We start from the raw sequence: 14,409 nt of genomic DNA on the forward strand, positions 1-14,409 counted from the left end.
CCTCTTTGTGGAAATCTGCAATGCTTTTCTTAAAACTCTTCATTTGCTTTGACTGTCCTTTGTTTTTGTAGCTCATATGAAGCAGTTTGTCACTCAGGTAATGGAGCCATAGCACATTACTGTGAGGGTTGTATTCACTCCAGTCATTTCTGTAAGGAAGAAAAAAAAAACCAATACAAATAAGTATTTTCATCTGGAGGGGGGGTGTTCATGACAACTATTAACATCATAGCAGACCATGATCAAGAGGAAATTAGGAACTCACTTGTTTTCTTCCCGCATTTTGCGATAAATGTCAAACTGATAGTCCCCCTGTCCCATGAAGAGCGCTTCATCGTTGGAGATGTCACAAGAAACAGTCAGGTCATCTGCAGAGGCCAAAACTCAAGAAATCAATGTATGTCCATGCCATGCGGCTCATCTGGAGTCACACCATTGATCAGCTATTACAGTGACCACCAATTAAAAAGCCCTCACAACAGAGTCCAAACTGAACATGAAGAGAAAGACATGGGGCAACTGACCTATTTCCAACCTGGATAACGAGTAATCAATGATGTTGACATGGACCCCTTTTGTCTCGATGCTGTGTGGAGTCCCGTTCAGTACGTACAGCTCTTCCTTCTCCTTGGTGGTCTTTACAAGGATGTTCCCCCAGTGCAAATCCCTTTAAAATGGAAATGTAGTTTAGTGATAGACAATGGCAATGAAAAGTCAGAATGTAGGTCACCGTCTGATGAAAATGTACTGCAAGACAGACTACAGAGTAGTATTACAGAGCCGTTGGATATTTTCTTCCCAACACTCAAACTGAAACTGGGTTAATGCATGGGGGATCCTATCCTGATCATGCATTGTCTAATACAGGACATTAGATACATTGACGGTGTATATTTATATGAAATTTGATATATATGATATATGAATAGTGATATAATTTGGAAATTATGTTTTTCTTTTTGAATGTCATGAATATCAGAACTTTGTCATCAAACTGAACCCTCATGTGTATTTGCTTTGGTTTCTCAGATTTTTGGACGTAAAATAATAATAATAATAATAATAATGATAATAAATTAAAAACAAAAGGTTGCCACATTCCACAATCGCCAAAAAATGCTATATGTAATAATTTGGCCAGGTCTTCTAAAGAGTTACTTTACAACTTAAGAGACACTCAATGTACCATTTAGCAGTCTTTTAGCGCTGCTGCATCAGGTCATGATGGAGAAATGGAGAAATTGCATGAAATCTCACACTTCTAACTTCTCACATCTATTCAGTTAACTGGGTCTGGCATACATTTTTCAGCCAGTTATAATTACTATATCATTCCTAATTGGGGGAGAGTGAACACCATTCTAGATCTTGCAAATTTCCACGCTGCTTTTAACTGAAACAGTATTCCCTCACCTGTGCTCAAAGTGAAGTGCTTGTTCTGCCACCGCCAGCGCTGCAGTCACCTGGTGGAGGATGCTTTTCGCAAGCGCGAAGGAGGAGAGCTGCAACGGGGCAACGGGGGGGGGGGGGGGGCCCGATAAAATGACCACGTTCCTGCACACTGCTTCTCCTTTCATTACAGCTCTCCAGCAGCGCCTTCACCGTGGCAGGCTTTTGTCTGTGTTGATTTGTTGAGACATGATCGAGTTAGACTTACCTTGCCATTCATGTTTTCCAGATCGCTGCCACCAAACTCAAATTCCAGAATAAGAAACAGCTGATCCTCCTCAAAGAAGTCTGAAAGATAGTTTACAAAAATAATCAAGGTTATACAGCCAAAAGGTAATTAATAAATACTCTAAATTTACCGATACTCTCTTTAAACCCCATTATAAAACATTACCAGGCCGATCATTTTCTGAACCCCTCTGCTTGTCAAACTTGTCCCAGGCGCTCAGCAAAGGTTTAGGATAAGATCCACGAACACAGTGAAGGCTAAAACAAGACAAGAAATGCACCAGGCTGAAAAATGATTTACAGTCAGTGGAAACAGATGGCTACTACTGAGTTAGTTCAACAACCGGAATTTTTTATCAAGTGCAACTGTACAAGCAGTCAGCATGTATCTACATCAAATTAGTGCCTTAAGTTGCAAAAAACTTGAGAAATTCACTTACTTGTTTAGCCCTATAAAACCGTTTGTTCTGTTATGGTCCTTTGCATCCAAGCTGCTAAGCTCTCTAAATAAAAAGAAACATACAAGTTAAGAGGTGCTAACTACAAAACCTCAAACTAAAGTCACTCATCCAAAAAGTCAGATACAATGAAAACTTATGTACACATACTTTGAAATGATTACTTCATGAAGAATTTCACCAAACGTCTTCTGGTCTTCTCCATTCACCTTCTGACTGCCCTCAATGGGGATAATCTATAAAAAGAACCAAAAGTGTATGTTTTGTCCTGTTGGTCCTTAGACAAAGCAGTCACTGAAAAAGCAATGGTCATGGTATGGTCAGCGATGTTCTTTGACTGGGTAGGACATGTTGATTTTAAACATGTTTCAGATGGTGAACGGTACCTTCAATGCCACAGTCTCATTGGAGTCGTTGGTTGTTGAAAACACTTCACCAAATGCACCCTCTCCAATCTTCTTGAGGAGCTTCATTCTGTGTGGCGGAATGCACTCCTCGAAGGAGATGGGTCCGTCCTGCTGGCACTCATGGTAAACCTTTTCTGCATCTGTGATGTCTTCAACAAAAACGCTCGAACTCTGGGGGGGAAAAAAAAAGAATTAGTTCTGTTAGGACTATTTGAATTGTGTACTATACATTACACTGGGACTTACTGTACCGTGGCCCAGTGACTCCAACTCATTCATGTCTTGAACTGCCCCAGTTCTCACATTCAGAGTACACGCTGAGGTGGTTTATATATGCAGGCGATATATGCATTCCACAGCTAGTTCAAGTTCTGCAATATGTTTGAGCTAGAGCTGATCATTACAAATTCAATTAAATCCGCCTACAGTGCACGGAAAACATACCTGCATGAATAATGTATGGGTGCACCGTGTTACCTCGTGAGAACACAAATGTTTTTGGAATAAGCACACTGCTCACCTGTAGGGTACCCACTCCCGCTCCTCTGGTGAGGTTCTCTCTGCCATTCAGCAGGCTGGTCCTCATGTGGTGAGAGAGCGGGGTGCACTGAGAAGAACCCCAGAGGTCCGCGCTCAAATCCAGCGAGCCGCCCCCCCGGGACTCATTCTGGGACAGCTGGAGCTTCTTTGGAGTGAAGAATGCTGAGAGTATATGAAGAAACATTCAGGGCAATTCATAGTTATTTTAAGTATCCGTGAAAAATGAACTGCAAGTGGTGAATCTTTGGGGGTCCGACTGACTTTTGCACATAAAATTATGTAGATACCTGAAGTTTTAAAGCTTGCCCCCCCACCTTTTTTGCATTCTGGGACCCATGTTTGCACAGCATGTATGAACTATTCAACACTAATGAATGACATTGCTGCCATCCTTTACAGAAAAAAAGTATTACTACATGCCCTTTCTTACATGACGACTACTCTCCATTAACTAATTTCCATTAGTACCTGTAGCATTGTTAATATTCATTTTTCTAAATTTGATGCACTACCTATGGCAGGCTTCATGTGCCTTGTTTCATGACATTTGAATCTACAGTCCATACCTTTTTTCTTCTTGTGCACTGACAGAGCAGCCTTCAGCCTGCGCCAGGTATGGGTGTTCAGGGATTGTGGGGTAAAGTTAGCCAGGAAAGAGGACATGTTCAAGGTCTCTTTCAGCACCGGTGTCCCAGGAAATGTTCCACTGATGCCTTGGAACCAACTGTTCACAGGATCCTAGAGGACAACATACATTTTTGCCCAGTTTTCACAGGAAAGCTTCACATTGTAGCTAGTCAGACCAGTACTCATCTGTCATTAACAAGAACTCAGCTACATAACTTGAAACCTATTACATTCTCCTTCCATTTTCTTTTTGAGGATAAAACGGACAATGACTAAACACCTCACAGTGGGCCTCGGCAACATTGATTTACTGGCCCAACTGTTAAAATACACACTCACCGCAGGATAATTCTTTTTGCTGGGTGCCAACTGGAAGTCAAACAGGGAGCAATCCTCAGTGCTGGACTGCAGTGACTGGCTGGGGCATTTCTTCTGCCTCTGCCGAGGGTGATCTTTCTTGGTCCACCTGCTCACACTCAGGCCACTGATACAGGCCTTTCGTCCTGTGCCCATCTTGTCCCTGGGCAGCCCCTGGGTTCTGACTCTGCCTGGACCCTTTTTCTCAGCAGCAGTGGAAGCAAAGCTGGACGAAACGCTCGCAGTTTTAGGCCGACTGGAAGCGAACGTGTTTGACAATCTTTTCCGTATTCTATCGTTTCCACTCCCACCCCTGTGTTTGAGTTCTCCTTGCCTGGGTCCTTCATCCTTCGATGAGCGGCCAGGTTGCTCCTCTGGGTCACTGCTGACTGAAGGCCACTGCTGGCTGCTCTCAGAGCTCTTAACCTCATTCACGGGCTCTTGAGCAGAATGAGCACTGACAGGCGCTGGCAGGTCTCCATGGCCCTGGATGCATTTGGACAGGTCAAGGACTTTGAGTCTAACTGTGGGCTGCAGGGACAAGCATCTTTCTTTCAAATAAGCCTCAAGTGACACGGTTGGTGGAGAGTCCTTCACTGTGGCTATAGGCTCCTCTGCCTGAGGTGAGACAGAATTGCAGGGGCCTGGAGCAGATAGGTTTCCCTCACTTGCACCCTGATGTTCCACATCAGACAGTTCCAAATACAGGTCTTTACTGTAATCTACTGAGCATTTTGTGCTCGATTTCACATCGTGTCTCTGAGTGGCATTAGTGCAGAAAGAACTATGTTCCATTTCTCCGACGTGTTCTTGGCCACTGTGATCCTGGGAGCTTTCAGATTCTGTTGAGATGTACACTACAGAGATGCTGCTTTCTGATCCATTTGATGTGCATGTACCACCACGCAGCTCATCGTTCTCTTGAACTTGACTTGCATTATCAGTCTCACCATTACCACAATAGCCAGGTGTACTCATTTTAGTCCTTGATGGTACCTTTACACCACTACAATAGTTATCTCTGGACCAATTGCCTTTTGAAGCCAACTCGGAATTAACACAGGAAGAGTACACCTCCTCTTTGCGACACTGATTCTCGAGGTATTTTGAGATTTCACTTTTATCCAAAGATACCACAGGGTTTAAGGCTCCGCTTCCTTCTTTCAGAGCCACAAAGGAATCGAAATGTGTCTTAGCTGAGACAAAATCACAGTCTCGGCTGGAATGGTCTTGCAAAAATGATGGGTTCACCATTGTTTCAGCCCCATTTGGTAGCACAGGCTTGCTGTTAACTTGAGAGAAGAGTTCCTTACTATTCTGGGCAAAGCAGTCTCCAGCATTACTCTTTTCACTTTGAGGCGGATGGTTTTTGTCGGTTCTGTCTACTTCCAGACTTCTTTCCACCAGAACTTTTAGTTCCTGTTGCCTGGGCGATATGAGGTTTCTAGTAGCTTCTGTGCTGGACCTGAAAATGTCTTCCATTTCATCATTGCTGAAGGATATTTCACTGATGGACGGCTCATAACACTTGGAACTTTGTTTGTTGGTGAGAGATGGGGTGCTGGACAGTAGCGGCTTTTTGTAGCCACAGTTGAAAACTCGGTCGGCCGTCTTGTTAAGGGAAACCTCCTTTAAAAGCGTTCTTGTCCTGCTGAGGTTTGAGGTGGTACAGGGCATTTCCGAGCTTGTGTTTTCCGAACAGAGCTCCTGGACACGCAGTGGACGATTCTTCCTCTTGTCTACAAAGCGAGGGGGAAGGCATGGGCTTTTCACAAAATCCTCCGATGAATTTAAGCTGCGGTTAGAAATGCACACCTGTAGGAGAAATTTAAAATTATGTTTAGAACATGTTAAGGCTGCAAGGGTTAAAAATCTGCATATCATAATCAGCAATTTCAATTTTACTATTTGGACCCTAAAAACATATCCATAAAAATGCTGAACAGTCACAAAAAAGCTCCCAGAAAGCCTGTTTAAAATCCATGGTTCAAAAATAATTAATACAATGCCTGCTGCAATTCATAAGTCAGATACATACCACTAATCAAATCATCCTAAAGAGATTGCCATGCAAATGGGCTACAAGATTACAATTCAAATTGAGATGTTAGGAAACAGAAAATTGACTTCCTGCATGTGTTACAATCAAGGATGTCCATATAATCTATTATATGAATATATGATTATAACTCAAATTATGACCTTATAATATAGTATTCAATGACTGATATATGCACAGCCAAATGAAATCAGTTTTATTATTTTCAATTTTCCACTTTATATTTTATTGATTTCCACTTCCTCGGTTTTAAAAGTCTCATTTTCCCTTTTAACTCTAAACATGTCCAAAGTTTCATCTTTTTGATAAATTAAAAAAAAAAAAATACATTCCATTTTCACACTGGCTGTTCATTAAAGTGCTTAAATTGAGAAAACAATTTATACTAACAATGCAATTAAAGTGTAAAAAAAGAGAAGTAACATTGCTCTGTATTGTAATGCATTGTATCCGTTTCTTCTTGCAGTCTTAAAGAATTTTTCCATACAAAATTTGCAAGTAAACCAAATGCCAATTGCCATGGCTGTATTTCTGAGTTTCTTCGCCATTTTCTCTGAAGTTCTTTTAGACAGGACTGTAGTTACTACCTAGCTTGCTATGTATGCAATAGCTGCATACATGAGGTTAAAGTCTTTACACAATGGCATCATTCACTGCTGCCAAAGACATCTGGAATGAAATCATGCAGAAGGTAATACTACTACTTCTTACACTTCGTTTTGTTTTCATTCTTCTTTGCTGTGGGACCTTTGGGTTTTCGGGTGGCCCTCTCCTGCGATCAGTGACAAACTTGCCCAGGTATGAAGGAAGAGTTGCAGTACCACCTGACCTGAGGGAAGAAAATAAAATAACCATTTAAGGATAAAATAAACATTTCAATATCTTTTCAGAATATTTCAGCAGCTTGGAACTTGGACCAGCAATTGCTTCACTCCTACTTACAGCAAGCTGTCCAAGGAAATATTAGCACTGCGCAACCTTTACAGCTGCTACACTACAGTGACAAATTCCACATTGATTTTTTTTTCCATGTTATATTGCATACCTATCCCCTTTGAAAAGTCCCCTAAATCCTCTGGGGCAACAGTCTAGCTTTTAAGATTAAGGCATAACACCACAAAAATATCTCACATGCAAGTATGAAACTCAGGTGGGAACTAGCAGATTGGTTTTTAAGAAAAAAAACATAAATGTTGATGCTGATGTTGCCACAAAGCTACAATGCTAATCTGAAAGCTCAAATATGACCCACGTACACCACCAAACCAGCACTCATGTTTACAGAGGAGCAGATGCACTGTACTACTGCCACAGATGAGTCTTGTATTGTAATGCGCTGCAGGAAAAAAATATTTTAAAAGATCAAGTCTTTACCTGAGGCACTGATCTTCCACTGTGTTCATACATTTCCTTTGTGTGTTGGAGCCATGTCTGATTTTATTCTTGTCCGCATTCTCCTCTTCACTCTCACTAGTAACCTCTGTCACCATCCTTTTCTTCTCAGCCCGCTTAGGCAATGACTTCACACTTAGGTTTCCCCTTCTGTCAATAGAACACACGTTCATTTAGGATTTTAACCAGAATTAATCAGAATCAGACTTCACTGGCCAAGTATGTTTTTACACATACAAGGAATTTGACTCCGGTTTTAGTGTCTCTCGTAGTGTGTTCACACAATGATTTACAAGGTGACAACAATCATTGTGTGATCGCACTACGAGAACGCAGTACTCTCTCTCTAGTTATGCAAGCACCGCATAAAAAGTTTACTGTTCTCAGTGTTCTCAGTGTAGAGTCAACATCATTCTAATCCAACCTTTTTCGATTGGCTCTGTTGCGTCGCCCGCTGTCCAGGTTGAAACCATTCTCCTCAACGCTGTCATTCTCTCTCAAGCCTGTTAAGGCGCTTTTCTCAGCAGCGCGCAATGGCTTTGAAGATGCGGTGCTCAAGGTGTTTTTCCTACAACAAAGCAAATAAAGACGAGGCTCCCACAACACTGCTTCAAGCAAACATTCTTCACTTGCACCAATGTTTCTTTCTGTAGACCTCCACCTTTGGCTAGCTTATTGCCAGAAATATATTTCTGCATGGGGGATACAACCAAGTTTCTTATTACCAGAAGGAGGTGGTTGAGGGTCACATACAGCATGATTATATGAAAAGCCTTCTAATCAGATAGTCAAAGTTTGAGCTTAACTAGAAATACAAGTCCAAGTCCCCCTTACTACCAACTGCCAATACCATTTATAACATATCAGTACAATATTTATACACAGAAGAATCTCAGGTTCATATTAGGGAGAGGATCTTATATTACAGCACATGTGCACAGCAGTTATACAAGATCAAGCAAGCAAAACGCATTGCCAAGTCAAGATACTAGACCAACCTTCTTCGATCCACTCTGCTGTTCTGTTCGGCCTCCAGGATTAGATTTAGATTTTCCTCGTCGCTGTCATTCTCTCTCAGTCCTAGCAAGGCCTTTTTCTTGGCAGCTCGCAACGGCTTTGAAGACCCAGTGCTGAAGATCTTTTTCCTAAACCGGATCAAAAACTTTAGCCATGTCTGCAGGTCTCAGATCTCAGATCTCTTAGAAAGACGGAGTAAAGTTACTGCAAAGTAATTATGTGACAGTGTTGCATCAGCTATACAACATAACGTTGATTGAAGGTAAATATTAGCAACGTTTTCATATTAGCTGTCAACAAACCTTTTTCTTCCGGACTTTAGGCCGCTTTGTTCACCGACGGAGAAGTCAGACGAAGAAGTACTTGCGAAGGCCATTTTTCGTATGTCAGGGGATAGCCAAGCCTCCACCTTCCTTGAGTACTTTCCATACGTTTTCAAAAACAATGGACCATTTGTTCCGAACGTATTCATTTTGATGTTATTCGAGTAAATGCAAAAGCGGAATCAAGGTTTTGCCTGGGTTCGCCTAGACAATAAAGAGACATGCATTACTAACTTCTCAATTAGCATGAAGTTTATTTCTGACACCCAAGCTCGACACCCAAGTTGCAATAACCCCTTTAAAAAACTAGCAAACTAATTACCAGCACTGCCTGTCGAGAATAATGTTTAGTGCGCTTGCTAGCTACAAAACAACAGTGTAATTAGTTCATAAAATTTTAGATTTACATTACTAGCCAGCTGACATAGGAACCTAACATTATCTGTATGACATCCAGCTTGCCTGCCGCTGGCAAGCTAGCGAAGCTAGCGGACAACCAACGCGAACTGATAAGGCTCACTGGTTAGTGGTACTTACACAGGTTAAAGCTGTATGTAAGCTTGCACCTAACGATTACTATTGTCATAATAGCCGATTAGCTGATTTAGCTAGCTAGCTTCCGCAATAAATTTATAACGTTACGTTCGAGATGTAGCGAATGGGCATACGCGCCGCTTGTTTAAATTCGCTTATTCTGATTGGTCGTGTCGAACGCGTAGCTCGGATCTGATTGGGTACCAGTAACATACACGTAACAAGACGCTTGGGTCTAGATGTTTTTTTACACTTTCTTCTTAGATAGATAGATCCCGTAAGCAAATGCATGCCATTGTGTACACTTGCTGTTCTTATGATTTTTTTATTATTATTATTATTTTCCAGTGAATTGACAAGAAAACGAATCTGTTAGCTAGCAAATTGAAACAACATTCTAATTAAAATAAAGTAAAATACCTACTATACTTCTGGTGGAATATTATAGGTGACTTCCTTCTGATTGCTGTCCTCATAAAATTTAAGAATCAACTGCTAGATTACTGGGCATGGCTCCTACAGGTATGCCTTTTGTAAGAACCAGCTGCTGAATTGCTGGGCATGGCTCCTTCATTTCAGACCTTACATCCCTGCACAAATACTCCTTTCAGCAACAAGGTCAGCTTTTTGTTCCTCCCCTTAATGCCTACACATTCCAGACTCACCTTTTCCCTCATTTGCCCTCATTTGTGTGGTGGAAAGGCCTATCCATCAGACCTGTAGAATTGCACGACTACACACATTCAGACCTTACACTGTCCTATGCCAAGCACTCAGTAATTGATCACCTCCATCAGTGAGTTCTGAAAATAAGTAATGGACCGCTTTTAGGTCGTTGTTTGTCACTATGATCCTAATAATGATGCAAGCTAACAGGTGTCTCATTAATATGTGATTGCTCAAAATCCTGTGCAAATATTGTCATTGCTTTCAGTGTTAAGCTACCTACCTTGTTGAAAAACGACCTCTACATCTTACCTGGGAAAGCTCATTTTGCCTGAGATTTACACTAAAGTGTTTGTAATATAGCTCCCTACCTTACAGCTTATGTGCCATACTTCACCTTACTACTCACCATCAGTGTTTGAAGGTTACAGTCACAATGGAATAGTTTTCAAAACTGTATGGGTGTACCTATCATGAGCCAAATTTTACAAGAGCACAGTATCTGTGAAGTTGATTTTAGGAGAACCATTGAGAGTGTGGGCCGACATACCACAAGGGAGTTGCATATAGTGTCTCACTATCTTACAACGCTGCAGTGATTATTACCTATGAACGATTGTTTTCTGTCTTAATGATGGGTTGGTCAGCAGTTTAAAATGCAAAACATGACTATGGGACATACAAAATCAGCTATTCTTCCTCTAAGCTATTCCCTTCTACTCACTGTGGCCGCCTGATCGATTAATGTAACATGCATACTTTAGCCACAGCTGTCATTTTTCCCCCCCAAAATGTTTTTGCCTTGGTTACATCAGAGAAAATCTTGCTGTGCAAAACTCTGCATAGATTCAATCTTTCAGATGTCTTTTTGTCTGCATTGCCTGACATGGGGATCAATGCCTAATATGAGCCATCCAGATGATTTCAAGATCACTTTATCTCTGTAAAATGTTACATAGCATAATTTGAAAATAATTCTGATAACCCCTTGCCAATAATTTTTACAAAATTTTCAGTTAAGCTGGTATGTGATTTAAGCATGAATGGGCATTCACCAACACCAGCAGCAAGCACATACAGGCTATTTATGGCATGAAATAGAGACTAAAATAATATTGTGTGTTTAAAGTTAGATATCACAGACAGCTGTAGTACCAACTCCTTTGATTACCATGTAGCCAGGGAATGTCTTTTCACTGTTAAATAAGAAGCAGCAGAAAGGTTGTGGGGATCCATCTCTGAGGGTACTCTGTACCGGCATGTGAACAGGTGAGGATTAGCTGGTCACCCAACTCTGGTCTGCAGTTTTAATTTTTTATTACAAATTCCAACCCTCAAAAACAAGTTTCATTTCACAATACAAAATGTTACAGAAAATATTTACAACAGTAAAAACATCCCGCAGCCTGGGGAGGCTTTATCTTGCTCAGTTTGGCTTCATGGGGGCAGGAATGTTAGCTGAAGCCTGCTCCAGGAAAGCCAAGGGACCTTGCGGGAGTTCAGTTGGTTTCTTGTGCTGAACATTGATGTCTTCCAGTACTTGCTGCCAGTGGTGGATTTTGGTGAGGTGCTTCTGAATTAAATGCTCCTTTCTCTGAAGCTCATTCCTCAACTCTGAAACATCCTGCAGAGAAATGAGTCACATATTGAGACTCAAAAACATCAAAATGCAAACAGCGTATTACAAAGTTCTGTGTAATTTGGTTAATTAGCTGAATTGCATGCATGCATCTATGCAACATTTAAATAAGCAAAAAAGCAAACTGAAAACACAAAACCTCATGAAGCATTAAAAAGATCAATGAAGCTACACCCAGGATATTGATCATTTTTAATTTTTACTAATTTAAGAACGTGTCATTATAATTGGTTAAAGAAGGTGAGACCAAAGCAGCTGGATGAATAACCTGTAAGGACTTAATATAAACCCTAAATTGTGTCTCAGGGCTTTGGAAACCTCAGAAAAACATTTTCACATGTGCCCACCTCTTTTACAACCTGCTCCGGTTTCTGGACAGATAATTGCAATCGCTTCTGCAGGAAGAAGCATTCAGTCTGCCTGGCGACGTCCAAGAATTTTTGGATACACTGGTCAACGCCTACAAACGAAAAACACATATACATGGGTATTCTAAACATTTACCCGAGATGGAACAATCTATTGGCAAAATTCTTACCCGTCCTGATTTCTTCTTGATCTGTGCCATTCACGTAGTCTTGGCTTACGAGGGACGCAAAACATGCCTGGTAAAGACAGTAACAATCATACGTTTGTATTATTTCTGTCTGTGCCTATTGGTTCCAATACGATTTTACTTGCAACATACACACGCTGCACTGTTTTTACTTACTCTTATACAGAGAAGACAACTGCAAAACAGCGATTTTGGACACGGACCTCATGTCGACCAGATTAGCTTGGTAACTAACAACAATAACAATGACGTCGGGAACAATCACTCTTAGCCAGATAAAAAAGTACAATATATCAGAACAAATACATGAAAAACATCTAGCTAGAGTTGTAATTACCGTGACACCAATTTAAATAAAAGAAGCAAAATTGAAGAAACCTGATTAATTGAGTCAGGCTAGCCTAACTCAGCTAGGCTAACCAGTGGGAATTCTGCATTTCAATCTACGTACTTCAAAAGATGCTTCTAGATCATCCACCAAAGTATTGTTCTGACTCCTGCTCCCAGCTGCAACTGGCAGTAAGCCTGGTTGCCCGGGAGCACCTGGGGCACCGGCAGGATGAGGACCAGGTGGCTGTTGACCGGGGAACATTCCTCCCATCGAAGACGCCATTTTGGTTGTATTTCGTTCAGTGTCGACTGTACATGCGCGAGTGACCCAGTAGAATCACGTGACGTTCTCCAAGCTGTGTCATGTGACCTCTACCTAACCGAGAAGAGACGGTTAGCTCCACGGATCTAATCAAATACCTACATATGCACCCACGATTTCTGATACATTATGTTGCAGGAAATATTATTTTGATTTTGTCTGTATATGAAGGTGTTATGAATTATTGCTAAAACTGGTAGTTTAATGGTGAAGAAAAGTGCAATGTGAACCTGTTCATTATTATGCATTTTTGAAGATATTTGGGATGGATGGAAGATTTAAGAGTTGGGCCCAATCAAATTTACATTTTGTGCAACAACCTCTTGATAAGAATAAGATGAAAAACTTATGACAGAGTGTAATTTACCAAGATCATATCTCTTTCAGTATCTGAAAATCACACACTAAAATATGTACATCAATCAGTGTCTTCAAAGTCACCATGTAGCACAACATACTAGGGATAAACGAGTTGAATACTGGAATGAAAATGTGAAAACACCTGCCCACAAAGTCAGTGGATAAGTGTGCTACAATTCTTTAGAATGCCACATGCACTGGCAAAGATGTTCTCTAATTTTCTCTCTTCTCTAAGAAACTGCTAGAAAGAGTGTGGTGCATAAACAGCAACTATTCTACACATTTTTTGGTCATGCCCAAAATTTTCTCAACCTAGCGGACAAACTGTGAAAAGTGTCATCACTACCTTTCATTTGCAACACTTCACATATCATCAAAATCAAGTTTGATCCAATCATACAAAATGGTCTTAGTCCCAGCTGAGAGTAAGAGTAGGAAGCTTCATAAATAATAACTGGCATTGCCTACCCAGAGGTACATTTACTCCTAAAAGCGCTTTTAGCAGGACTCTTGTGCATAAGTCTGAGATGCTTAATAAATATGGGCCCATGCTACCATTCATGCAGAGAGGAATTCAGAACAAAACAGCTGCTGGACAATCAACACAGATCTAAATGGGTTCTAAATTTCAGCCAAAGTGAAAAGAAGAGGGGAAAAAGCATTTCAAAGCAGTATATGAACATTTAATGCGTTGCATTGCATTTCATCAGAAAGCTCACAACCAACCAAACCCACAACTGCCTGAGCTACTCAAGGCAAAAGCCATAACCCAAGACACAGGAGAAAATCAGCTTTGTTCTCCACAAAGGAAAAAACTGTCTGAACTTCCAAAAAGTTGTTTAGAGCAGCAGACATAACTCATGATGTTTCAGAAAACAACAACAACAAAAAAGTAATTGACATAGCAATTGAGTGAGCCCAGTAATTTGTCCATGTATTCTACTCACAGTCTTCTTTATGATTTCAGACTTTTTGAATACTTTCACCTTTTACGCAACCATATTTTAGAGCTGCCAATTGTACAGATTAACTGCGACAACCTCAAACAATAAGGAACCATTTACATCATGTTACAACTGTGGCCATTAAGACTATACTCCATTGATGACAGCCCTAACAAAGACATTTGGATAAGATATAATGTA

General features: G+C 40.8%; 1 protein-coding gene across 1 annotated transcript; it reads right to left on the minus strand.

The window, feature by feature from the left end:
• Window positions 1-11,357: 11,357 nt before the first annotated feature.
• On the minus strand, window positions 11,358-12,865 carry med28 (mediator complex subunit 28). The gene is made up of 4 exons (XM_036517305.1): window positions 12,704-12,865; window positions 12,235-12,301; window positions 12,044-12,156; window positions 11,358-11,681 (listed from the first exon to the last, which is right to left on the minus strand). The coding sequence occupies exons 1-4, from the start codon at window positions 12,863-12,865 to the stop codon at window positions 11,484-11,486; spliced, it is 540 nt and encodes a 179-aa protein (XP_036373198.1). The 3' UTR covers window positions 11,358-11,483.
• Between the last annotated feature and the right edge of the window lie 1,544 nt (window positions 12,866-14,409).

This window comes from Megalops cyprinoides, chromosome 22 (genome assembly GCF_013368585.1).
Source record: "Megalops cyprinoides isolate fMegCyp1 chromosome 22, fMegCyp1.pri, whole genome shotgun sequence".
NCBI lineage: Eukaryota > Metazoa > Chordata > Actinopteri > Elopiformes > Megalopidae > Megalops > Megalops cyprinoides.

Coding starts and splice junctions, on each gene's coding strand:
- med28 (XM_036517305.1), bottom strand. CDS start 12,865: ATGGCGTCTTCGATGGGAGGAATGTTCCCCGGTCAACAGCCACCTGGT. Junction 12,157..12,234: donor TCAAGAAGAAATCAGGACGG/GTAAGAATTTTG, acceptor TTTCGTTTGTAG/GCGTTGACCAGTGTATCCAA. Junction 11,682..12,043: donor CGGAGCAGGTTGTAAAAGAG/GTGGGCACATGT, acceptor ATTTCTCTGCAG/GATGTTTCAGAGTTGAGGAA.